Source organism: Xiphophorus hellerii, chromosome 11, assembly GCF_003331165.1.
Source record: "Xiphophorus hellerii strain 12219 chromosome 11, Xiphophorus_hellerii-4.1, whole genome shotgun sequence".
In the NCBI taxonomy this organism is placed as follows: Eukaryota; Metazoa; Chordata; class Actinopteri; order Cyprinodontiformes; family Poeciliidae; genus Xiphophorus; species Xiphophorus hellerii.
The window spans coordinates 5,090,853-5,117,347 of record NC_045682.1 but is presented as its reverse complement, the minus strand read 5'-3'; the positions used below and the strand labels follow the sequence as shown (position 1 = coordinate 5,117,347).

The 26,495-nt window shown below is 40.3% G+C and overlaps 1 protein-coding gene across 2 annotated transcripts in view; it reads left to right on the top strand.

The window, feature by feature from the left end:
* Positions 1–7,604: 7,604 nt before the first annotated feature.
* myo7ab (myosin VIIAb) overlaps positions 7,605–26,495 on the top strand; it is a 42,460-nt gene continuing 23,569 nt past the window's right edge. For both annotated transcript variants that reach the window (XM_032576499.1, XM_032576497.1), the window contains exons 1-15: positions 7,605–7,909; positions 10,141–10,239; positions 17,540–17,610; positions 21,165–21,278; positions 21,453–21,605; positions 21,987–22,171; positions 22,275–22,396; positions 22,520–22,662; positions 22,944–23,057; positions 23,846–23,999; positions 24,075–24,151; positions 24,531–24,650; positions 25,656–25,798; positions 25,877–26,087; positions 26,170–26,305. In XM_032576499.1, coding sequence (XP_032432390.1) covers positions 17,593–17,610; positions 21,165–21,278; positions 21,453–21,605; positions 21,987–22,171; positions 22,275–22,396; positions 22,520–22,662; positions 22,944–23,057; positions 23,846–23,999; positions 24,075–24,151; positions 24,531–24,650; positions 25,656–25,798; positions 25,877–26,087; positions 26,170–26,305 — 1,690 coding nt within the window. In that variant the 5' untranslated portion in view covers positions 7,605–7,909; positions 10,141–10,239; positions 17,540–17,592. The remainder of the gene's footprint in view (positions 7,910–10,140; positions 10,240–17,539; positions 17,611–21,164; positions 21,279–21,452; positions 21,606–21,986; positions 22,172–22,274; positions 22,397–22,519; positions 22,663–22,943; positions 23,058–23,845; positions 24,000–24,074; positions 24,152–24,530; positions 24,651–25,655; positions 25,799–25,876; positions 26,088–26,169; positions 26,306–26,495) is intronic.

The following is a 26,495-nucleotide window of genomic DNA, read 5'->3' as shown; positions in this document are numbered from 1 at the left end:
GCAGTATGTAACTTTTAAAAAATTATGTTTTTTTTCATATTTGTTCATATTATCATGTAGTGACTATATAATATGAGACAGACAAACTGTGGAAAGATCAATTTCCTCCACTTCCTCCCTGAGCTACTATTGCTGTCTGAAGAAATGCAATGCCCCAGACCAAAAACAAACAAGCAGAGCGAGGAGGATCTTAGCGCTGTCAATCAACCTCATGTACTCCCTGCTAAATGTGCTAATGGTGGAGAAACAACTTACTGTTATAAGAAAACAGTGTATCTGCCATCATTGGGGGCTATGCTAAGCAGCATCACCTAGCTAGCTTGAGGGTGATTGACAGCGTTAAGAACCCCCTCCTGGCTCTGATTGGCTGCTTCTGGTTAGCACTGGTAGAAGGTAGAGGAGCTGTATTTTTTTTTCAGATTATCTGTCTCATACCATACTGTCACCACAGCAACAGATTCAACAAATGTGCAAAAAATATATTTTTTATAAAAGTTACATACATCAGCAGAAAACACCAATTTAAAAGACAAAACCAAACTTGTTTTTCCACTAAGACGAGGTGGTTTTTCAGTCATAAAATTGCAACGGAAACGCTTCTTTCACATCACATGAATCACATGGTCAACAACCGGATGTTGCCAGTGGTGCAAACCACTAAGAAGACAACAGGAAGTAGTTGGATGATAATTGCGTGGCATGTTTTTTAATGACTTATCGCGTGAACAAACTTCTTCACGTGAGATTCTTAATTATGTTTCTTATTTAATGGAAACACAACAATTATGAAATTGTGGGGGTTTTTTTTCAACATTAGTGGAATATTGTCAAAGTTTGTGGTTGGAAACGCAGCTTGTGTGTTTGTCTTGCTTCCTGCCGCCTTGCTTCAGATGTGGGTGAATGCAGATCTGTTGATCCTGTTTGTATCTGGAAGACATATTTCTGTGGGAAGGTGTGAGCAGAACACCTTGCACTTTAACTTCAAAGACAAAGAAACAGGAAGATTTTATCAGCAGAGACATTTCTGCCTATCAGCTTGTGCCATTATCTTGGTCTCGGCAGGATGGATGATCGGATCTCTCTCTTGTTAACCCTGACTCTTCCTGCATCGGTCAAGTGGCCACACGGTGTGAGCTTTTCGCTCCTGATGAACTTTGTTTTGGTTTTGTTGACTCAAAAGTGCAGTCTTGAGTTTTATGCACTGCTGGATTTTGTTTCTTTTGTTGTTAGAAGTTAGGATTTAAACTGTAATCTTTCATCAATGCATTTCCTTTGAATGTAAGGCTAGTCTCTTGTGAGAAACTATCACATCAGTTTTTCTGTTTTGTTTTATCACTGCAGTGGTCACACATGGTGTTATTTAAACTGGTCAGTCCAGTTATTGTCAGGGTTCCTGCACAGTGTGGAAAAGTCTGGAAAAGTCTGGAATTCAGGGTTTTCCTGGTCTGAATGGGAAAATTAGAGAATATTTGCATTTATAAAACTTTATTCCCAATTTGTCAGCTGTCCCTTCCTTGTTTTCTTTTTTCTTTCCTTCCTTCCTTCTACTCTTTCATTCTTTCTTGCTTCCTACCATCCTTTCTTTGTTTCTTTCTTTCTTCTTTCCTTCCTTCCCCACTCTGTTTTTTTTCCATGTTTCATATTTACAGCCCACAGTATAAATATCATAAGTTCCTGTTGAATCTTGATATTTTAGACCGAGTGTTATAGACGGCCTGAGGTTTCTGCAGGTTTTAACCTGCTACAGTATTTTAGATTTTCCATGTGAAGGAATCCTGTTTTGTGTACAGCATCCCTATAAACGTGTCGTGCATGACTTATTTTCCAATATGTTCATGGCCTTGTACGGTACTGCTCAACTGTTACGATATCTATTTATTCTTTCTATCTGGATCGTCATGGAAACGCTCGCTTTTGAGGAGTCAGCATGTCGACACCTGATGACCCTCGTCCGGTTCGGATCACATGGAAGGCTTTGAAGCAGCAGCTATGTCTTATTACAGTTATGCATTCATAAAGCCTCTAGCGTCTGAACATTAGCAGCAGCTGCTGACCTCTCTCTAGGTGCTACTTCTCTTCGCTGTGCTCCTTCTTGTTTTCAGTCGGACAGGAAGTGGAAGCTGCTCCGGTTCCAGCGTTTGGACCTGTAGAACCAAACGCTTATCGATTGGTTTGGATTTCATTCACAAAGACCTGGATAAAACACGGAAAAACCCACATTCATAAAGTTCTGCTGAAGTTTCAGTGTATGAGGTAGCCTGAACTCACTGAACAGTGCGGCTGAAAAGGATTTGCCCCCTTAGAGGTTTTAGATGCTTCTGATCATGAAGCAAATTATAATATCAGACAAAGATCACTTGAGTCCTTACCAGATTCTGTTTTCTATCTACAGGTCAGATAGTTAAGGCATGCCTGGTTATGTCTTGTTAGATTGACCCAAAATAATTGAGTTAGTCATGATGAAACAAGAGGGAATTATATTTTTGAATAGTTTCTCTCAACTTAATTAATGCAATCATTTGAAAACTACATTGTTTATTTACCTTTTCTTTATATTTGTCTGATATTGACATTTGTTTGATGATCTGAACGCTTTTTCACAGCACTTTGAACATTGTTAGCATCTCCTTGTTAGCATAATACTGCATTGTCCTCAAAACCAACAGCTAATAACTTCCATAGGGATGGAGGAAGAGTGTGTAGTGGGAAATCAGTCGTGCCAAATGTCAAATTGATCTTTATTCACAAATGCTAATGCATTAAATGCATTAGCATTTAATGCACAAAAATGTGTTTATGGAGCAGAACCTGGTAGCTTTTGATTTAAGTTCCTCTCAAGCTGCCAAGTTCTGCTCTGGTTAAGCCAACTGGTCCTGAATAATATTTCAGCTGTTTTCTTGCAGCTCTGTTTTTATTTTTGAACAGAATATTGTGTTAAGGTTGTCCTGAAAGAGAATGGTTGTCAGGTGGCGACATAACTGGGTTAAAAAGTAACTGAAGATACTTGAAATGCCTCAAATGTAACTGGTTGAAGTTTTGAAAATTAGGCAGCTGCACGTTCAGATTTCTGACTCAATCACAAATATGAAGGAAGCACAAATTAGGACGCCTTAAACATAACCCTGTCTTCTCCCTGTTGCTCCCCCTGTTTATGTTGTCTCTCTACATTCAACCCCCAAATCCCGTAAAATCAGTCAGGACTCATTTGGCTGAGCATTTAATTAGGTTAATTAATTTGTTTCACTGAGGTTAAAGCATCAAAATAAGCCAAAGACATATAAAAACAAACCAGAGGCAGTGAACAAGTCGAGCTGGTCTGCAAACCAAGCTGGACAGTTTTTACTCTGTAAATCACAAAAATAAGAATACGCCTTTGAATCTGTTTACTTTCAGAACATCTGATTAATCATCAATGAGTTATTTATAAGATTAAAAACTAATAATGAGCATTTTTGAACCACTAACAGTGTTAATATTCCAGATTTGTGCTCAGGAAGTCGCTGCTCCATCCCTTACTGGTTTAATTTGAATATTAAATGTAAAGACTAACTACTGAAGCTAAAAGCAGTCTTGATTTTCTTGAGGTAACAGGCTTTTCCAAAGACTTTTAAGCAATATTACTCCAAAAGACAAACCAGTTAAAAATACAGATGATTTCCAGTTATATCGGATTCAATTTGGTCAAAATTCAGTTTAAATCAATTCAGCAGATTCCTTTAAATGGAGTCCAAATTTTAAAAAGCAATCATCAAAAATGTAGTTGATCATAAGTTTTACGTCTAAGGACACTCAACAAAGAGGCAAGCATGAGGTGACAGTGGAAAGGAAAAACTGTCTGGCTGGTTGTTGAGAGGACAGAACAACAAGACGGAAAAAACAGAAAGTACACTGGACCAGGTGTACTTTCTATATGGAAGGAAAAGAAGGGAAACGACTAGGCTAAAAGGCAGCAATAGCTCCAATAGTTAGTCTGGTCAGAAGCAAAAGAGAAGTGACGTTTTCTTCTGATGGGAAGAAAATGTAAGAAAAAGAAGAGTTTCAAAGTGTGTAAAATATGTTTTCACTACAAAGCAAGCCTTGTTATCTCGGGATAATGAGATAATTATCAGCTCATGTTCAGACAATGCCATGAAAATACATTTCTAAGCCTTTACACTCTCTCTCCTTCTGTAGCAACTAGGGGTGCACCGATTGCACTTTTCTGGCCAATCAACGATCTTTAAAAATCCTGACCTGCCCATTTCGTTTTTTTTGTTTGAAAAGTCGGTAAATATAGTGTCAAAGTCGCTAAGTCTGTGACTGTTGTTAATACTTTAAGGAGACAGAGGCTAATTTTCAGAACGATAACATCAGTTTTTCATCTCCCAAAGTGAAGGAAATTGTGGCTGATTTATTGGTGCACCTCTAGTAGAAACCACAGTCATCATAAGAGTACCTTCAGGCATATTTCTTTAAGATCATGTGCCACAGCAGTGCCAAAAAGACATGTGGCCTGTTACGTTACGCTGCGTTGTGTCTTATGAACTGTGAGTTCTAAAATTTTTGGTACGAAAATGTTTATCAAATGTTTTGCTCTCCATTGTGTCCTGCTTTGTTTATTCACTGCAATGCTTCTTTATAATTGTTGCATAATATGAACTTTTTTGCCAAAAGTGTTACGGCTTTCACTGTTAACTACACACACACACACGCGCACCCACCCACACACACACACACACCCGAACACGCACACACACCAACCGTCCAGCTACTAACCAAGCTCGACTGGAGTGTCTGGACCTTGAGTGTGGTTTTTGATAGTTGCTATATTGCTTCAGTCTTCTGCATATATAAGCATTTTCTGCATGGTCACTCCAAGGCAGGTTTTTAAATGAAGCCCAAATTCTCTGAACGGTGGTGACTTTTATATGACTCAAAAAGCGGCCATGCATGTAGCAAAAAAAAGAAAAAAGACAAAGAAAATGCTTTCAGATCTCCTTGTTTCATCTCGAATCACAGGAATGATAATTTTCCTTCAGACAGTTGGTAAACATAATTCGCTGTTGCTACTTTGATAAACATGCTGTGTGTAATTAAACGCCTTTGTTGCACACTTGCATGCATTGAGACAGTATCCAGTTTTCTAATATTTTCTACGCAGTAATCTGCATTTTGCAGTATGTATATAAAAGTAGCAGCAACTCAGTCTATAGGTGGTTTAATCCTTGTTCTGATTCACACTAATATCAGTCCTTTATAGTTACAAGTGAATCATCTACAGTTTGTGCTAGTTAATGTGAATTATTAGGACCTTAAATCATGGGATTTCTTCCACTGAACTGAACGCAGATTTTTTCCTTTTTAATGGAGATTGGAGCAAAATTATTAGTGTAACGTTTTACCTGTTGCACCTTTTTGGAAAAATAATGCTAAATCACGTTTTTAAAAATAGATAAAAATGTAACATCCGTCATCCTCGCCTTGATATGTGATGAAATGGTGACTAGTTGAACTCACTTCCAGGCTTCTGGAGTTGAAATGGATTTGGTTTGGTGACTCTGTTACCCCACATATGACATTTGATGGTTTCAGCGACTTACATTTTGTAAAGGTACCAGATAGAAAATAGTCTTTAGGTTGATTCAGTAAAGTATCTTTTATCAGTATTTCATCAGCTGTGTCTCAGCCACATATTGGCTCTGAATTTGAACTAAAATGCAACCAGTCCATCAAAACAGATGGCATGATTATCTTAACACATACAATTTAAAGAAACAATGATGGCCTTTGCATTTCCTCGTAAGAGGTAAATATGGAGCTATTTTACTTTATAAGGGACTAATTCTGCACGACTTTGATGGCCATGAATTTGCAGATCAGTTCAGTGAAAGGAGGATTCAGAAATTCACACATTTTTGTGATGTAAGCAGGAAAAATGTGATCAATGAAACTGAAAATTACATCCGTAAGTCGACTTCTATCCGTTCTCTACTCTAGGATTGATGGATTTAAAAGCCACGTCAGTTTGCCCAGCGCTGCATGTGATCAAGTAGATCAAAATATCAGAGAGAAAGCATCTGGTTTCTCCTCTGGACCGCACCCGATTTGATAAACTGATATTTTATTAAAAAATAAAATAAAACAAACCTGACGTTGAGTCTCGTCCACTCAAGGAATGAGCTTGTGATTTCTCTTGTATTTTTCTGCCAATGTTTATTGACTGGAGGCTGGAAAACCTACTGCATGGTGACTCTTATAGGAGATGCTACCGTCTTTGTAACGAGTATCTTTTATCAATATTTTCTAAGCTTGTTAATTTTATATATCCACTTTAACCTGCGTTCCTGACTGATATGTTTACTGATAGCTATGTATCGGGGAGCCGTGCTGTATGTTCTGTACCGTGTGCTTGTCAGTGCGTTACTTTCAGTGTGAGCTTTGCTTTTCTTTTTCTATTGCGTGTTAGCTGAATTTGGTTTTCGGTTACACTGTGGTTATTTTATAGCTACAATCTAAAATACTTTTTTTTTCTTTTGTATTTAATGTCAACTTGTGGCATGACTTTGAAATAAAACTAGAAAATATATCCTGAATTTGTCGATTTTGTGTGACAGCAAAACAAACTCCAAAATTCAGCTAAAAAAAATGAAATCATCACACATTTGGTCAGGGCTCTGTAATTACTCCACAATACACCCACGGTGGTTTTCTTCCACTCAGTTTTCCTTCAAAATGTTTGCAGTTTCAATTGGAGCCAGTTCAAGACAGTTGCTACACTGCAAAAACATAAAATTGTACCAAGTATTTTTGGTCTCGTTCCTAGTGCAAATATCTTAGTACACTTGAAATAAGACAAAACTAACTTACTTTTCAGTAATTTAAATAGTTACTTATGCTCTTGATGAAAAATTACTAGTTCACTGGCAGATAGCTACAATCTATCTGCTCATGTTTAACTTGTAACATAAGAAAATTGTTTTTTATAAACAAAAATATTTGCCAATGGAACAGTACAAAAATAACTAACATAATTACAAAATAACAAATTTTAAGCATAAGAAACGTTTCTAATAAACTTTTTAAATATATTTTTAACTAAGATCCCAAGTTAAATAAAATAATCTGCTTGCAGTGCTCTAAATTATTATTGAAAAACGTTATCAGCTTTGTTTTTAAGCTTTTAATGGGTCCTCTTCATTGGTCGATATCACTAATAAGAGAGAACAGCTGTGTCTTGCTTGATTGAATGTTCCATGCTTCTTTAAAATAGAAGAATAGATCACTAAGATAATTTTAAAGCAACTTAATGTTAGTACTTTAGCACTGTGGAGGGGACAGACGTTAGCAGGTGAATATCTTAAAAATAAAGTTATGTTGGTTCTTGATTTATCCATTTTTCAATGACATGCTATTAAATGTAGGAAGTACTAATTTCAGTCCTATGGAGTGAAGCTGTCTTCATTGTTCAGGTCTATTTTTAACATGTTCTCTATTGATATATATTGGTAATTGAGCATTTTGTTGCACAGCTAAGAGATTGTGACCTCCATGTCCTCCTCCACCCAGCCAGTCTCTGTTTCTGCCACCAGCAGGCTCCACCTCCGAGCTAATCAGGATCAGCGGCCATGAATGAGACCCAGTACTGAGACTCCTGAGATCTCCGCCGCTGACCCAGACATCAAGCAGTAACTGGGCCGCAAACGCTGCACCGCCTGCAGGAGCCTGGAGCCACAGCAACAGCAGCTTTCTGAGGGAGGGAAAACTTTCAGAGAACAATTTTTAAAAAACTGCACACCAACAGACTGGAGCAGCACAAGTAAATTTAACTTCCACTGTTTCGTTTTTTGTTAAATAATCCTATCAACTGTGGAGCATTTACCAGAACCAGAACAGGAGGAAGGAGCAGAATCGTTACACAGATTGCAGTGAGGTAAGAGTGGCAGGTGAACTTGGGTTAAGAATTAGTCTGCAGCCAGGCCACAGTGCGGCTGCTCGCCTGTAGATTTAGACTAAAGCCTCTTACTGCTCGCTTTGTCCTGGGCCAGCACTTAAGCAGCCGTTATGTGCCTTTAAAGTAACAATCTGTAAAGTGGAACTGCTGTAAGTTGTCTCAAACAAATGAGTGTTAGTTTGACGCAGTTATCACACAGTAAAATATTGGACATGTTTTTGTAATTATCAGTCAAATAAATCAGTGAAACAAGAAGAAGCAGATGAAGCTACTTTGAACAATAAACATTCTTTAGATTCAAACAAAGTTGGAATTAATGTTTAAAATATTTTTGACACCATGTTACTTTCAAAGTGAGCTGGTATGTCACCAAATGTCGCCAAGTTCTGCAGAGGTCGGATCTAGACCCATTAATTCAAATCACATGTCCTGAATGAAGGAAAGCTCATAATAAGGGATGTCAAACTCTTACAACTTTCAGATGTTCCCCTGATCCAACATACTTCAATCAAATAACTTGTTACCTAGTTCCTTCAGAGCTGGATGCTGGTGATTAGATGTGTTGGAGCCATAATGCATGAGGACTGGACTTGGTCACCCCTACCTTAATGAAATGGATAAACAGCATCCTTATTGTGTAATCAAATTCTTAAAAGTCTTTCTAATTAGCCAATAGTCTGATTATTTGGCATGTTGAAGCAGAGAATTATCAAAAGGACAGACATTTTGGATACTGGTCCTCAACAGCTGGATCTGAACAACACTATTTTAGACATTTTGGTTTCACTTGTGTACATTTTTACTCCCATAGGTGTGAGATTTTAGGGTACATCCACATCAACCCTGTTAAGTCCATGTTAATTGAACTCCTTGTTTCAGACTGAAGATCCGGTTTGTTTGGGAAGGTGTGAAGATGAACCAAAAAAGTGAACTCTGCTCCGTCTACAAACCTTGGTCTCAATTCGGTTGAAGTGAACCCTGGTCTAGTTACAATGAACATGTGAATGCCAAGCGGACCGCAGACCGCCCCAAATGCAGGAAGCAAACTACAGTACAGGGCATTCTGGTTAAATACAACCAATGAGCATGGCGCTAGCGGGAGAAATGACTGGCTGTCTTTACAAAAACCAAAAGAGATATCCTATCACCACTAAAATCTGACACCACTCCTTTTTTGTTTACATTTTGTGAATAGGAAAGTTGTGTCTTTTTCAGAGGTTGTTGTGTCGTTTTCTTCAGTGGTTCTTGCTGCAGCGCCACCACAGGCGAGAAGGTGAACAGGTTTTTCAAAGGGTTTGGTTGGTTTGACACAGTGCAGTGTGAAAGAGAACCACACCAGCTGAAAATGTAATAAATGTTGCAATTTTGGTCCCCAATTGAATCGAGTCTACGATACTATCAGGGGTGAAAACAATCTTAGTCTTGACGTTTTTGTAGGGCTGTAAATGTAACATGTTAATTTCAATCAATTAATTACGTACATAGATTTTATATGTTATAAATTTTATTGCAACTAATTGTGTGTTTTTTTTTAACACACAAAATTCCTAACATGGAACCTATGTATGTGCGTGTTTCTATTATGCCCATAAATTTGATGCACAAGTGACATCCACAACAGCAATGGATGACAAAGTGGCGTCTTTTGACCCACTGCGAGTCAATTTCTGCTTCAAAAAATGATCTGATGGGATGTTGAAAAATATTATTGTTGTGTTCAAGTTGTGCTAAAAGGAGTTAGCCTAGTAGATAAACTATTTCAGCCTAAAAAAGCATCTCAGTGCTAAACATGTGGCATCACCACAGACGTCCCTAATGCTAATGTCAACGTCCACAGCAAACATTTCTAGAAGCTCCATCAACGATCAGGCCTTCCTGAAACTTACAGACTCTGCAATTAACTTGATTAAAAACTTCAATTGAGTCCCACTGCTAGGCTTTAGACATGTAACTGTGAATAAAAGCTCCTGTTTAACACAGCTTACATCACCATGGTGACTGGAGGTGCAGATGTTAAGCATGTAAGCCTCCTCAGAGGTCGTGTAAAGCTCTTTAACCCTAGGAACTGCAGCTGTTCAAAATGTAATTAAGGTTAACTGCTTTGCTTAATGCTGAATCACTTTCCTGTTTATGTTTTGTAAAATTTAGATTTATTTGTGCATCACAGAAGAAAGCACCTACATTTCTCAACTCGTCTCATATTCTTTCAGACGCTGAACCTCGGCCATCTTGATGGAGGTGAGTCTCCCAGAGGTTCTTGGCCGATGATGAAAGTGTCCCTCCCAGCAGTGCCTCTGAATCCCTGCCATGTGAGTGATACGTGTGAAGTGCACATACTTGTTAGAATAACAATGCAGACCGCAGACAGATTAACAGCCAGGAGCTTTAACGAGCCTCTGTGTGTAAATCTTCCAGCAGGTTGACTTTGAGTCTTGTGAGCTGTAAAGATTAACTGGTTTGTTTTAAAAGTCTTAAAAAAATTTTTTTAACGGAAATCTGTAATAATCAGATGCATCTTCAGTCCAAGTATTAATTAGTAGAACAAACATTTAAAACAGCAACTGAATAATTGAGATTGAGCTCACTGTGGAATACTGGCCCCAGCTCAAGTGAAGCACACACACCTCCAAACTGCAGAGGCCTAATTGTGCAGCAGATTTCCAGGCTGCAGTTTAAATGTAAAATCGAAAAATCGTGAGGCTGTTTAGCAATGAAGAGTAGGAGGATTAAAAAGCAGCTTTATGATTTTCTTTAAGGCTACGTCCACACAGCAATTTTTGATGTTCAATAAAAATTTTCTGATGGAATCCAATTTTTTTAGATGATCTTTCATTCTGCTAATTAAATTTGACTGCAGCCAGAGTTCTGTGTGAACGGTTAACAACCCCAAAAGCAACCCGCATGCACAGAAAAATGAAGCAGATATCACACAACTGCGAAATGTTTAGGAGAGTAATGGTGGATACTGCCGTCTATGGATTAGTTTTAAAGTTGTTGAGTCTTGGGAGCCCACAGTATTGTTACAAGATCACAACAAGACAAAGAAAACTAAAAAAAGTGATTCATTACGTTAAAAAGAGTCCCGACCCCAGTCATAATGTTTTGGCCCCACCTTGTGTTTCTTATTTATTGCGGTTTTGTGTCTGTGGTGAATCCTTGAGCTTATCATCCTGGTTATTTCTGAATATTGAGGACTAAATCACTCATTTAGATCTGCTTAAGACCTTTTTAATTCAGGAGCAATGTGACATTTTATTCCAGATTTCTGATTTTTATTTATTCCCTTTGTCTGCTTTGTTTTTGTTTGTTTTTAGTGATCACTTTAGATGTTTTCTAAACCTTCAGAAAAACCTGTATAAGAATTTTGAAAAGTATTTAACGTTCCCTCCCACTTTGCAGTAATGTGTCAGCCACATCCGTTCACCTCGAGGGTTGAGGATGTGGAAAAATGCCTACGGATATGAATACTTTGACTTAACTGAAGTGATGTATTTAGTACTTTGATGAAAAACGTAAACATAAAAGTTCCCAATTTGATCTGGGTGTTCTGCATTGAGGCATTATCAGTTAATCTGGTAGATCCTTTCCTGTTGGATTGTAATTGCTCTAATGGAAGTTGTGGTTAAAGGTTAAAGGAGAATCAGATCCATATGTCTGTGTTGGAGACTGAGGATAAATTGGCTCCCTGCAGTTCAGGATAAGACGCTAACATGCACTAATTATTCATTATGGCTGAACCGAAGCAGCTCCTTCATACTTGTAATTTAACAAATAAGAAAAAAAAAAAAAATAAACATTTAGAAATGTTGATTAAATCTTCAGAGTTGGTACAGGTGCTTGAAATCCTTGAATTCCAATTAGGTGTTTTCAAGGTTTGGAAAGTACTCGATTTCCAAATCAAGTTCTTGGACATGCTTGATATTCAAACTGAACAGTTTTGTTATAAAGTTTGATTAAAAGCCAAAATTTAAATATATATTTTTATACAGACATTTTTATACAAATGCACGTTTTTTCTCACTGTCTGACGTTAAATTAGAATAAACTTTTCCTGTTTTCGGTCAGTTAGAATTACCAAAATAATTTCTACGTGCTAACTTTTCTAACTTTGTATATTGCGTTTTAAGCGTTTAATTTGAGCAGGAAAGTCTTTTACTGTAACACGATTTATTTGGATTGTTTCATTCTAATAAATATTTATTATTCATAATGGTTCAATGACTTTTTGATCTGTGTAATTAAAATAAAGTTTCTCTTATATTTTATACTTTAAAGTTGTAGAAATTGGGGGATTTTTGTCAAATCTGTTGTTTTGTCCTTGGATCATCCATCCATCCATCCATCTTCTTCCGCTTATCCGAGGTCGGGTCGCGGGGGTAGCAGCTTCAGAAGGGAGGCCCAGACTTCCCTCTCCCCAGCCACTTCTTCTAGCTCCTCCGGGGGAATCCCGAGGCGTTCCCAGGCCAGCCGAGAGACATAGTCCCTCCAGCGTGTCCTGGGTCTTCCCCGGGGCCTCCTCCCGGTGGGACGTGCCCGGAACGCCTCACCAGGGAGGCGTCCAGGAGGCATCCTGACCAGATGCCCGAGCCACCTCAACTGGCTCCTCTCGATGTGAAGGAGCAGCGGCTCTACTCTGAGTCCCTCCCGGATGACTGAGCTTCTCACCCTATCTCTAAGGGAGAGCCCAGCCACCCTACGGAGAAAACCCATTTCGGCCGCTTGTATCCGCGATCTCGTTCTTTCGGTCATGACCCAAAGCTCATGACCATAGATGAGGGTGGGAACGTAGATCGACCGGTAAATCGAGAGCTTCGCTTTTTGGCTCAGCTCTCTCTTCACCACGACGGACCGGTACAGCGCCCGCTTGACAGCAGACGCTGCGCCAATCCGCCTGTCGATCTCCCGCTCCCTTCTTCCCCCATTCGTGAACAAGATCCCGAGATACTTAAACTCCTCCACTTGGGGCAGGACACCCCCCCTGACCCGGAGAAGGCACTCTACCCTTTTCCGGCTCAAGACCATGGCCTCGGATTTGGAGGCACTGATCCCCATCCCGGCCGCTTCACACTCGGCTGCGAACCGCTCCAGCGAGAGCTGCAGATCACGATCTGATGAAGCCAAAAGGACCACATCGTCTGCGAAAAGCAGAGATGAGATCCTAAGGCCACCAAATCGGATCCCCTCAACACCTTGGCTGCGCCTAGAAATTCTGTCCATGAAAGTGATGAACAGAATCGGTGACAAAGGGCAGCCCTGGCGGAGTCCAACTCTCACCGGAAACGAGCCTGACTTACTGCTGGCAATGCGGACCAGACTCTGACACCGGTCATACAGGGACCTGACAGCCCGTATCAAAGGGCCCGGTACCCCATACTCCCGGAGAACCCCCCACAGGGCTCCCCGAGGGACACGGTCGAACGCCTTCTCCAAGTCCACAAAACACATGTAGACTGGTTGGGCGAACTCCCATGCACCCTCCAGGACCCTGCCGAGGGTGTAGAGCTGGTCCAGTGTTCCACGACCAGGACGAAAACCACACTGCTCTTCCTGAATCCGAGGTTCGACTATCCGACGGACCCTCCTCTCCAGGACCCCTGAATAGACCTTGCCAGGGAGGCTTAAGAGTGTGACCCCTCTATAATTGGAGCACACCCTCCGGTCCCCCTTTTTGAACAGGGGGACCACCACCCCAGTCTGCCAATCCAGGGGAACTGCCCCCGATGTCCATGCGACATTGCAGAGTCGCGTCAACCAACACAACCCTACAACATCCAGAGCCTTAAGGAACTCCGGGCGGATCTCATCCACCCCCGGGGCCTTGCCACCGAGGAGCTTTTTAACCACCTCGGCGACCTCGCCCCCAGAGATTGGAGAGCCCAACCCAGAGTCCCCAGGCTCCGCTTCCTCAGTGGAAGGCATGTTGGTGGGATTGAGGAGGTCTTCGAAGTACTCTGCCCACCGGCCCACAACGTCCCGAGTAGAGGTCAGCAGCACACCATCCCCACTATAAACAGTGTTGGTGCTGCACCGCTTCCCCCCCCTGAGACGCCGGATGGTGGACCAGAATCGCCTCGAAGCCGTACGGAAGTCTTTCTCCATGGCCTCTCCAAACTCCTCCCACGCCCGAGTTTTTGCCTCAGCAACCGCCCGAGCCGCATGCCGCTTCGCCCGCCGGTACCCATCAGCTGCTTCCGGAGTCCCACAGGCCAAAAAGGCCCGATAGGACTCCTTCTTCAGCCTGACGGCATCCCTCACCGAAGGTGTCCACCAGCGGGTTCGAGGGTTGCCGCCGCGACAGGCACCGACAACCTTGCGGCCACAGCTCCGATCGGCCGCCTCGACAATGGAGGCACGGAACACGGTCCACTCAGACTCCATGTCCCCCACCTCCCCCGGGACGTGTTCGAAGTTTTGCCGGAGATGGGAGTTAAAGCTCCGTCTCACAGGGGATTCCGCCAGACGTTCCCAGCAGACCCTCACAACACGTTTGGGCCTGCCAGGTCTGACCGGCTTTCGCCCCCACCACCGGAGCCAACTCACCACCAGGTAGTGGTCAGTGGACAGCTCCGCACCTCTCTTCACCCGAGTGTCCAAGACATACGGCCGCAGATCCGATGAAACGATGACAAAGTCGATCATCGAACTGCGGCCTAGGGTGTCCTGGTGCCAAGTGCACATATGGACACCCTTATGCTTGAACATGGTGTTCGTTATGGACAATCCATGGCGAGCACAGAAGTCCAGCAACAGAACACCGCTCGAGTTCAGGTCGGGCGGGCCGTTCCTCCCAACCACGCCCCTCCAGGTCTCACTGTCATTGCCCACGTGAGCGTTGAAGTCCCCCAGCAGAACAAGGGAGTCCCCAGGAGGAGCACTCTCCAGTACCCCCTCTAAGGACTCCAAAAAGGGTGGGTAATCTGAACTGTCGTTCGGCCCGTAAGCACAAACGACAGTCAGAACCCGTCCCCCCACCCGTAGGCGGAGGGATGCTACCCTCTCGTTCACCGGGGTAAACCCCAACGTACAGGCGCCGAGATGGGGAGCAACAAGTATGCCCACTCCTGCCCGACGCCTCTCACCTTGGGCAACTCCAGAGTGGAAGTATGTCCAGCCCCTCTCAAGGAGACTGGTTCCAGAACCAGAGCCGTGCGTCGAGGTGAGACCGACTATTTCTAGCCGGAACCTCTCGACCTCACGCACTAGCTCCGGCTCCTTCCCCACCAGAGAGGTGACATTCCACGTCCCAAGAGCCAGTTTCTGCAACCGAGGATCGGACCGCCAGGGTCCCCTCCCTCCGCTGCCACCCATCCCACACTGCACCCGACCCCTTTGGCCCCTCCCACGGGTGGTGGGCCCATGGGAGGGGGGGCCCATGTTTCCTCTTCGGGCTGAGCCCGGCCGGGCTCCATGGGTAAAAGCCCGGCCACCAGACGCTCGCCATCGTGCCCCCCCTCCAGGCCTGGCTCCAGAGTGGGGCCCCGGTGACCCGCGTCCGGGCGAGGGAACACCAAGTCCAAAGTTTTCCTTCATCATTGGGGTCTTCGGGCTGCTCTTTGTCTGGTCCCTCACCTAGGACCTGTCTGCCTTGGGTGACCCTACCAGGGGCATGAAGCCCCAGACAGCATAGCTCCTAGGATCATTGGGACACTCAAACCCCTCCACCACGATAAGGTGGCAGCCCTTGGATCAGTTAGGTGCATAAGGTGTGTGAGAGACATTTCAAAACAAAATATTTTTTATATTTTAATGTATCTTTTTCCATTCTGTAGAGCATGTAATACTACCACATTAAATTATTAATAACATATAACATTGAACTGTCGTTTTTAGTTGATTTTTGTTGTTTTTATCTCCAAAGTGCAGCACTTTAAAAGTTTTAAAACTTACCTTAAAATGCTGGAAAAGTGTTTCCTTGATACTTAAAGTTTAGTGGAAATCTGTTTTCTCAGATTAATTTCACCAGTTGCTCCAAATACGGTTTGATTTAGGAGATTCTTAAAACTATCATATTATTTTATTCCAGCTCCAAACTTGAATTTTCCTGCTGACTAGTGTCGCAAACACAGAAACTGAAGTCATCATACTGCAGAAGGTGATAGGATAGTGCTTGTATCTATTTAGTTATTTAAGTTTACTTTGGGGCATTTGGCCATATGCCACTTCAGCGTTATTGCAAACAAAGGGAACAAAGGAAGGACGACTCAGCGGGGGGGCATTAAGTGATTCAGCAGTCATAGCTGCAACAACTGTTGCTGGTGCTTAAACCATAGGATTAGCCCCAGGAATCTGAGTAAGCCTTTAACAGTCTCCCGTACTGGTTTGTTGTTTCCAGTTGAGCCGTGCAGCTGGTAGCGGCCATGCGCGGCCATACTTCTCTCAGCATTAAACGCTTTCTGAACCTCTTTCACCCAACTTGATCTGCTTTTCAGGCTGAACATTTTCAGAGGTTTTATTGTTTAATAAGCCATTTCAATCTGACCTATTAATCATAAAAGCGTTGAAAGGCTTCAAAACCTAAAGGCCTAATCTCACCACTATCCAAGTCTGTTCACTTTATTTTGGTGATCGAATTGGCACTTTGCTTTGTTGAAAATAAATCTAAAAAAATGACAGAGATCACCAAAGAAATCCTGAAGTCTGAGGATCAGATAAAGGTCTTGTACTCCCATGAATGTGTAAAAATAAGATTGAGACTTGAGAAAATGCTCGATTAGTTTGTTTTAAAATCTAACTAAAACATGATAACATAAAAAAATATGTAGAGTCAAAAATGAACATTTTGATAATTAAAATAATAAGGTTTTATTAATTATATAAAAAAAAAATTCAACTTGTTTCGTCATACTGGAAGTAGTGATAATGTTTTGGAGCAGCCCAGTCAGTTCCAGTTTGAATGTTGGTTCCAGTTTTCACACCTGATAGTCCAGTAGACGCGGTTTGTTAAACTTTCAGCTGGTGCGGTTCGCTTTCACACTGCGCTGTGTCAAACAATCCAACCCCTTTGGAAAACATGTTCCCCTCCTCACCTGTGGTGGCGCTGCACCAAGAATCACCGAAGGGAACGACGCAAAAATCTCTGAAGACACAGAACGGAGTTCACTTGTTAACAAAGTTTTCATTAGTTTGAGTTATATTTAACGTATTATAACTTTGCTTAGGCTTTGATCACTTTTCAGTGATTATTAGCGGAGAACATGGCATATAGACTGAGGCATTGTCAGGTTGTTTTCCTTTTATTTCCTGCTTCTAAATGAAAACATTTTCAGGTTCTGTTTATTTCCTTCACATCATTTTTTGGCTTCATCCTCCTCTTATTCTATTCTAAATGTGAATTTTTTCTTAGATCTTAAGCACATGTGCGTTGATCCATCATGTTGAGGTAAAAGTAAGTGGAAAATAAGTCAAAATCCACAGAAAAGGTTTTGAATACCTTCAATAACTCTGGACAGCTGTTCATCAAGACACTAAGGGATTATAGGGAACATTTGTTGACTTGTTACCAACAATAGCAAGGAGATGAGGCCATTTAAAGGAGTGCAGGCAGTGCAGCATTGCTTTAAATATGTTGTCTAAGTTGTTTGAGATATTTTTTGTTGTTTATCTTTGAAGGTCTCCCTCACACGGTGACTTCTGATGTCCTCAGGGAAACTCAGACCTGAACCATGGTCATTCTGCAGCAGGTAGGAACGAGCTCATTGGTCCATGTTGCATGCTTTTGTTTCTTCTGTTGTATTTCTACCGCTGGCCGCTGTTCTCTTGATGTCTTATCAGTTTAACTTAACAAACGGCCACATTTATTCACCTGTGCTGCAAAAAAGAGTATAAATGAAAAACAGACCAGTTTAACAGATTAATGTGAGGATAAGCAACTTTGAGAGGACATATTATGTAAGAAACTGTTACCCAGAGTTACATATTCTGCTGTTTATATGAGTTTGATAGCTATCTGCATGGAGTTCACTTTTTCATTTATTCACCTAACCTGTAGCATTTTTCTGCTTTGTTCGTATCCATTTTTACAATTTTAGACATCATAAAGAGGGATATATAACTATTTATTTCCTTACTTTAAAATGTTAAACATTTGTGTCACCCATTCATAACAGTGACTATAGCTGCGTTTCCATTATAAATGTCTGAAAACCTTTGAAGATATTCCATTAATGTTGGAAAAACAATATTTTGCAATTGCGGTATTTCCATTGAATATGAAAATCACACGTGAATAAGTTTGTTCACGCAACAAGTCATTAAAAAACATCATTCTAGTACCTTTTCCTGTCTTCTTTTTCTTTGTGGCAACCACCAGTTGTTAATACAAAAAATGTGTTTCCATTGTAGTTTTGCCAAATAAATCAATTATGATACAGCTGAAAAACCACCTCATCCTAGCATAAAGAGTTTTTACGAAATTGACGCTTTTCCGTTAAGCAAATTTATCTTCAAAACATTAAATTGTTCAATTAGAGGTTAGGGTTCCCAGTAGAAACACAACTAGAGAAAGTCTGTTTAAAATCTTAATTATCAGAAATCAATTACAACATTTGAGCTGCATTTAGTTATATCTTCTGGTCAGGAGTGGGAACTATTTCCCAGTGTGCTTAGTGGCATGTTTTTGTATCCTGTGTTGCGCCGGTAGTGAGATGAAAGTGTGTTACATTGTTCTGACTCTTGTGTGTTATTAAGGCAAATGTTTATTTTAATGCAACGGACAGTTTGCGCAGTTGGAGGATAATGTCTTCTTCACACTAAATGTTTCTGAGCACAATTCATCATGATGTTAAATAAAATTCAAGGTCAGATCAGAAATTTTGTTCATGCAATTTGAACCAATAATTTAGATTATTCAAAAGTAGAATGAGTAGTTATTTTAAATTGATTTTGTGAGTAAGAATAATAGAGAATGTGTGCTCTTTAATTTGGTAAGGGCATTTTTTTTTTTGCATATTGTGAAATAATTATTTGGTTCAAATTGCAGCATTAAGTTAAAACTGACAATTGAAGATTAATGTTCTTAAAAACAATGTTTAGACAACTTGTCTTTTGTTGTGAAGTCAACGTTTTGAGCTTTAATTTCTGAGTTAAAACCAAAACAATTTTCTTGTGGACTTAAATTGGCTTTTCAAGGCAGGAGATGGACTTTAATTTTCAAGTTAAACCACCTTCCAATGTTTTACAGTGTAAGGATCAGATTGAAAAAGACTTCAGAATTTTCTCTCCCCATCACAGAGAAATTTTTCTGAATGTTTTTTACTTTATGCAAATCTACCAAACTGTTCTGGTGTCTTAGAGAAAAAAAAAAACATTTAGTGGGATTTAATGGTTTAAATAGAATTTAATGGAACATACTGCAAAAAAAATGAGTGGAGAAGAAAAAATACACTTGTTGCCATGTTCCCAAGTCTCAGAAGAAAAAATAAACTTAAGATCACAGTTGCTTATTTTCTGTAGAATAAATAATTTTCCACATTCATCCACATCTCTAACATTGTATCTTAATGACGTCAGTAATTCTAAAATTATTTTTCTTACTTCTAAAAAGTCCCACTTGGTTACATTAAAATAAGCTTTAAAAAGCCCATAAATTACTGACATCCTGAGTGTAGGGCTGAAAAGCCTTATTTCCTCTTTCGGTTGTCATGGAAATATGCAGATTTTATGCATATTAAACATATAATATTGAAGCAGAGGTGAAGACCTGATAACATCACCAGGAATTAATTATATTCAGCTGAACTTAAACATGCAGAAATTTGTATTGGACTCCAGTACACCAAGTACATCCACTAAGTGGATTTTAAACAGACGAATCAGACTTAGCTCATATTTGTACAGGTTTTAGTTCCGTCCAACTTAACAGCCAGTCAATAAAACATAATTATCACAAATTATCCTCATAACATTTGTAATTCACTATATAATGCTGGACAAAATCCTGACTGCTAGTGACCCAAACGCCGAACCGTTACAATGCTAGTAGCATTATGTGTAAAGAGAGCTAGCTAGCAGGCGATATGCATTTAAAGTGACATTAAAAAGGTCTTAAAGAGCCTTAAATTTGATTTGCTGAAACGTGAAGATGCCGTGTTACAAATGTGCATCAACTATTAATGGATTATTTCCCTGTTTTCAAATTTACCTAAGTTTGCAAGGATAAATTTAGCTGTGAAACAGACCAGATGATCGTTTCTTTCTAAATTTCACTAGAAATTGGTTAAATCCTCTGTTTGTTCTAAAATTAAACTCTGTTACGCCTCTTCCTAATGTTCCATCGTGACCCATTTGGCCTGAAGTTAAGCCTTTTTCAAACTAAATCCTCCCATTCAGTCAGCTGGCAGCAGAAAAATTAGGTAATTCTGATACTTCCTGGTTATTCAACCTGCAGATCCAAACAGAAACAACAGGTTACGTGACAACAAACCCACATGAAGCTGATTTTTAAAATGTTTTTCTCTGGATTCACCTCCACCTTCAGACACTAGGTGTCCTCAGTGTTCTTCTTTGGGCTTCAGATTGAAATTTTACTTGTAATTATGTGGATTTATTCCCTCAATATTATACTGTTACATTAAGATGATTGACAGCTGTATTTTTTAACAAAAAATATCTCCTCCTAAGATGTTCATTTATCATTTGATCCAGTGTTTTAGGAGACCAGATTTATCAACTCTGAAACTGAGTGCTAGAGTGGATAAATTTCAACATGGTGGTTTCATAAATAAATATTGTGTAAATATTAAAATGAACAGTATGTACATTTATGTGTACGTACAGCCAAGGTTTTCTCATGTAACTGACTGATTCTGTGCTTTTAGTTTTCGTGTTCTTTCAACTTGTCCAACTTTGTTGAATGTTACTTGTCAAAATACAGCTAATTAAAGCCTCTCTTCTATTTCTGAATATTAATTGGATACATTTTGTTTAATTTTTTTTAAAGTGAAATTATCGTTACAGAAACCAAAACATGAAGTTAGAGCAGTTTTATGGATGTAATTCACCACAGAATCATCCAACTTGGCTGCGTTTGGCACAAACTGGAAGACATCTGATAGTTCCAGACACCTGTGAAAGGAGTATAAACACTTTTCTGTGCCACACTTAAGGCACATTCCCCAGAGAGTGTGGCAAACATATTTTTCAGAACACTTTTTTAGTTTTAATAGTAATTATTCTTATGTTTTTTTCTCCTGTGGCCTAAAATCTTAACATACATGCCTTGTTCTTCCTGATGCAGGGGGACTACGTGTGGTTGGACCTTAAGACAGGCCGGGAGTTTGTCGTCCCCGTTGGAGCTGTGGTGAAACTCTGCGACTCTGGACAGATCCAGGTTCTGGATGATGAAGGCCGGGTGAGTCCTCGACCCAGCAGGAGGACAAATCTGTGAGACCTAGTCGGCTCATTCTACTAGTTCAAAATTCTATATATGAATTAATAACAATTAAACACAGTAAAAAATTGATGATCTGAATAATCTATAAAAAAAACCAACGTATTTATTCCCTATTTTCCCTTCCCTGTGCAGGAACACTGGATTTTCCCCCAGAATGCCACCAACATCAAGCCGATGCACCCGACGTCCATCCACGGTGTCGAGGACATGATCCGCCTGGGCGACCTCAACGAAGCCGGCATTCTCCGCAACCTGCTCATCCGCTACAACGAACACGTCATCTACGTTAGTGACATGTCAAGTTCACAACAAAAACATTTGCATTTTCATAGACTTCTGCAACACTAGCTATGCTTCCATCGACCATATAATTGCGCAAATTGAAATTACAGAAATAAATTTGCTTAATGGAAACACGATAATTGAAAAGAAAATCTAGTTTTTCAATTCTAAGTTTTTGCACCACCATGAGTTGATTTTTCAGCTGTAACGAAATTAGCATTAGCGTAAGCTAATTTTAATAAAGTGTAAACTCAGATGTCAAAATCTCGAAGAAATAAGAAGATGCTAAAAACATGATGAAAACATTCTCTAAACATACTTTTTTTGTAGATCTAGATCTTGTAAGTTTTTATTTTACTTTATTTTTTCTGTACTCCCTCCCAGACGTACACCGGCTCGATCCTGGTGGCGGTGAATCCCTATCAGCTGCTTCCCATCTACACTCCGGATCAGATCCGCCTCTACACCAACAGGAAGATCGGAGAGATGCCGCCGCACATATTCGCCATTGCAGACAACTGCTACTTCAACATGCAGAGGAACAACAAGGACCAGTGCTGCATCATCAGGTATGACTTTGTTCCCTAAACAGTGCAAAAGTTTTTGACTCACTCCCTTCTTTTTTTTAAATTTATTTATTTTTTAATATTTTGATTTGGTTTTGTATGACAGTGGTGAATCTGGAGCCGGGAAAACTGAGAGCACAAAGCTGATTCTGCAGTTCCTGGCGGCCATCAGCGGTCAGCATTCCTGGATAGAGCAGCAGGTCTTGGAGGCCACGCCCATCCTGGAAGGTCAGCCTCAATCACCATCCACACAGTTTATGTTTGTCCACTGTATAAACAAGCAGGAAGAAATTATTGCACCCTTCTATGTTTTCTTCATCACCTCCTGGTCTGATTTGTTTAACTGTTCAGCTTTTGGAAATGCCAAGACAATCCGTAACGACAACTCCAGTCGCTTTGGGAAGTATATAGACATCCACTTCAACAAACGGGGCGCCATCGAAGGGGCCAAGATAGAGCAGTACCTGCTGGAGAAATCTCGAGTGTGTCGACAGGTCAGATGATCCCACGTTCTGTTCAGATTTACTCCAGAACAGTTTTAGCTGAAATGAAATTGTATTCTGATCTGATATGTTCCTCTGTACTACTGGAATCTTCTTTAAACAGAGGAAATATTTTCAGGAAAATATAGTTAAATAAAAAATATATCTAAAACTGATTTATGCTGGAGGTGTTGCAGACATCTACATATTCTCTGAATTGATCTAAAAAATGTGATTCTAACAGAGCAGAGTGAAAACTAACATGAATGCTGATTTGTTTTTCTCTCCTTCAGGCAGCCGATGAGAGGAACTACCACATTTTTTACTGCATGTTGAAAGGAATGGGTCCGGAGATGAAGGCTAAGCTGGGTTTGGGCCTGGCCAGGGATTACTGCTACCTCACTGCGGTAAAATTGACTGTTATTTACACATATAAAACAACTCAGCCATTTTTACACTGTTTGATATTAAACCAGACAAAACCTTTTCGTCTTTAGTTCAGTTAAGATTAACAAATTACTAGAATACCATTTTTGAAATAACTTTTCTTAACCTTCAGTCATGAAGTGATATATGTCATTTCATTGAGATAAGGTGTAGGTTTAGTTAAGTGTTGAATTCTCCTTTCAAACAGAAAAGTAGTGGTAAGTCAATTATTTTGTTGTCATTTCCTGACAGAACTGCAGCAACTGTATCAAGTCTCTAGGCCAACATTGACATTAGTTGCATCTCCATCAGCATTTTTTATGTGTATTTTGAAGTATCACATTAGAAAAGGTTTTTGGAAAATCGCAAATTTTAAATAATTCCTCAATTTTGCAAAGCTTGAGGTAGTTTTCAGCTTTTCTGAAAAAGTTAATGAGCTAAAGATGGAAACAAATTGACTGAATAAGTTCTGATGTTGCAAACATTCCCATCCACAGAGGCAAAAACTCCACACCTCCACAAAGTCCACACCTTGGACTTCCAGGCCCAAGTCCACACCTTGGGCCTGGAAGAAAGGACTTTCTGAGAAGTGTGGTTCATGCTAGCTGGCAACCTCTACTTCCTGTTTATTACAGCCATATGTAGCATCAACATCTAACAAAATTCACTTTGCGTAGCGTGGTTGATTCACTCCGAAGATTAGGTTGCTCAATAATGACACTGCTCTGACCAAGAACTGTAAAAGCGTCCCTGTCCTCGCTGTTTCCAGGGTAACTGTACTGAATGTGATGGCCGCGATGACCTGGCTGATTATTCCAGCATCCTGTCGGCCATGAAGGTGCTCATGTTCAGCGAGACAGAGAACGTGGAGATTTCGAAGCTGCTGGCGGCCATCTTACACATGGGCAACCTTCGGTTTGAGGGTATGTGAACACCTCAGAGTCATTACTGCTTGTGGAGGTGTGGAGGTTCTTCAACCGTATCCTCGTTACCTGCAGCTCGTACGTACGACAATCTGGACGCCTGTGTGGTTGTGAGATCTCCTGACCTAGTGACTGCTGCTTCACTCATGGAGGTTTGTTTGGACATTTTTTCAGTTTAAAGTAGAAAAATGTAGAATTTAGCATTCAGAACTTCATTTCTGACTGTAACTTCTATTTTATAGCCTTTTTAGACCTTTATTAATAGGTTATATAACTGATTCACAACAAAGGCTCTTTCATGGCACTTTACACAAATATATCTCTTTGTGGTCCATAATTGTATAATCAATCCAATAGTATCTGATTACAGACGGATCTAAACTCAATTATATATTTTTCAGTTTAATTGGATTGTGTGGTCTGACAGCAAACATTTCCCTTTTATCTGAATGTCAGCCTTCACAGCACAGATAACAAAGAGCCCATCCGTTATAGAAAAAGCAGCACATTTTGCGTGGTTTTGTACTGTAGGTGGAGCCGAAGGACGTGATGGTGTGTTTGACCACTCGAACCCTCATCACCCGGGGTGAAAGCGTCACCACGCCTCTCAGCGTGGAACAAGGTCTGGATGTCAGGGACGCCTTTGTCAAGGTATTTATTATTTATGCTTTAAAGAGCTGCTTAAATCCAAACACAGAGTTGTGTTGCTGTGAGCTCCTTCCTAGAGGTGATGGTTGGATGTTTTATTCTTACATTGACTCCAATCAATGTAAGCCTCATCAACAAAAACTCACAAAATATGTGCGCAAAGTGGTTTCTGACCTATAGCTTTCAGTATGTTTCAGTCATAAAAAATATTAAAAATTATTACAGTATTTTGTTTTGGCTTTTGCTTTTTTCATCAGTAAACAACTGTCTGTGATTTGCTACTGGACTGTAAGCCAATCCCCTATTTTCAAAAGGCAGGTCCAAATGTTTGTGCCATTATGTATGTGCTGTAGTTTCTGTAAACAAATGAGAAATGTAGCATTTTGCATGCACGCTGATGTGTGGTTTCTCCTTTTGCAGAGATTTTTTATAAACAGTCAAGGACTGTAAAGCAGCTAAAACCAGAAGTTATCAGGCAATCAGCTTGGGGCCAAAATGATCTGTTCTAGGACAAACTTTTTTATTACTTTGAGGCTCAAATGTCACATTTAAAAGCTTTCTTGGAAAAGCTTTGTGATGTTTTCAAAGGACTCCACACCCACACAATCTCATATTCATATTTAACCTTTTTACATTTTGTCAAGCTACAACCATAAACATAAATGCTTTTGTTGAGATTTTGTATGACAAACACAAAAAAGTGTATAATTATGAAGCAGAAGAACAAAATGGTTTTCAAATGATTTTATAGGTAGATATCTAAAGATGTTTGTTGTGTGATTCTCCAGTACCTATTTACATCTATCTAAAGCACTCTGCCTCATCACACCTGAATTAAATAATGGAATAAGTGCAAGTGTTTGCAGGATGTGTATTTTTTGTCAGAGTAGTAACTCTATTGATGGAGGGGAGTCCCCTCAGATCAGTCCTCCAGTCTGTCTCCAGACAGGTTTGTGTTCTCGCAGCTAAAGTAATGCAGGTTTGCTGACTTTATGCTTTATCATGCAGGGGATCTACGGCAGGCTGTTTGTCTGGATAGTAGATAAAATCAACGCAGCCATTTACCGACCTCCTTCCTGCGAGAGTAGTGTCATCAGAAGGTCCATCGGACTTCTGGACATCTTCGGCTTTGAGAATTTTATCGTCAACAGGTGATGAATCCATTTCTTTTTGTTGGTTAAACTTCTTTTAAGGTGATTTTTTTCTGAATTGTCCGACCGCTTGTGCAGCTTTGAGCAGCTGTGCATCAACTTTGCCAACGAGAACCTGCAGCAGTTCTTTGTTCGCCACGTTTTCAAGCTGGAGCAGGAGGAGTACAACCTGGAGGACATCAACTGGCAGCACATCGAGTTCACAGACAACCAGGAGGCGCTGGACATGATCGCCAACAAACCCATGAACATCATCTCCCTCATCGATGAAGAGAGCAAGTTCCCAAAGGTACGACTCGAAGGATCAAACACAGTTTTATTCTGCAAAGTTGTGTGTGGTGTAAAACAGTTTCTTGTCCATTTTTTGTCAGGGAACTGATGCTACGATGTTGTATAAGCTCAACTCACAGCACAAACTCAACACCAACTACATCCCTCCGAAAAACAGCTACGAAACCCAGTTTGGCATCCAACACTTTGCTGGGGTGGTGCATTATGAGTCCAGAGGTTCGTTCACCCCAATCAGAGATTAATCTTCTAATTTATGGTCTTTATGTTTAATTATATTAAATTAATCTGTCTCATAATCCATCAGAATTCCTACTATTTACATCCAAACTGTCTTTATACATATATAAAGACCTACAAATCTGATCAAAACTATTTTCTTTAAATGCACCACCTAATGCTATCATGC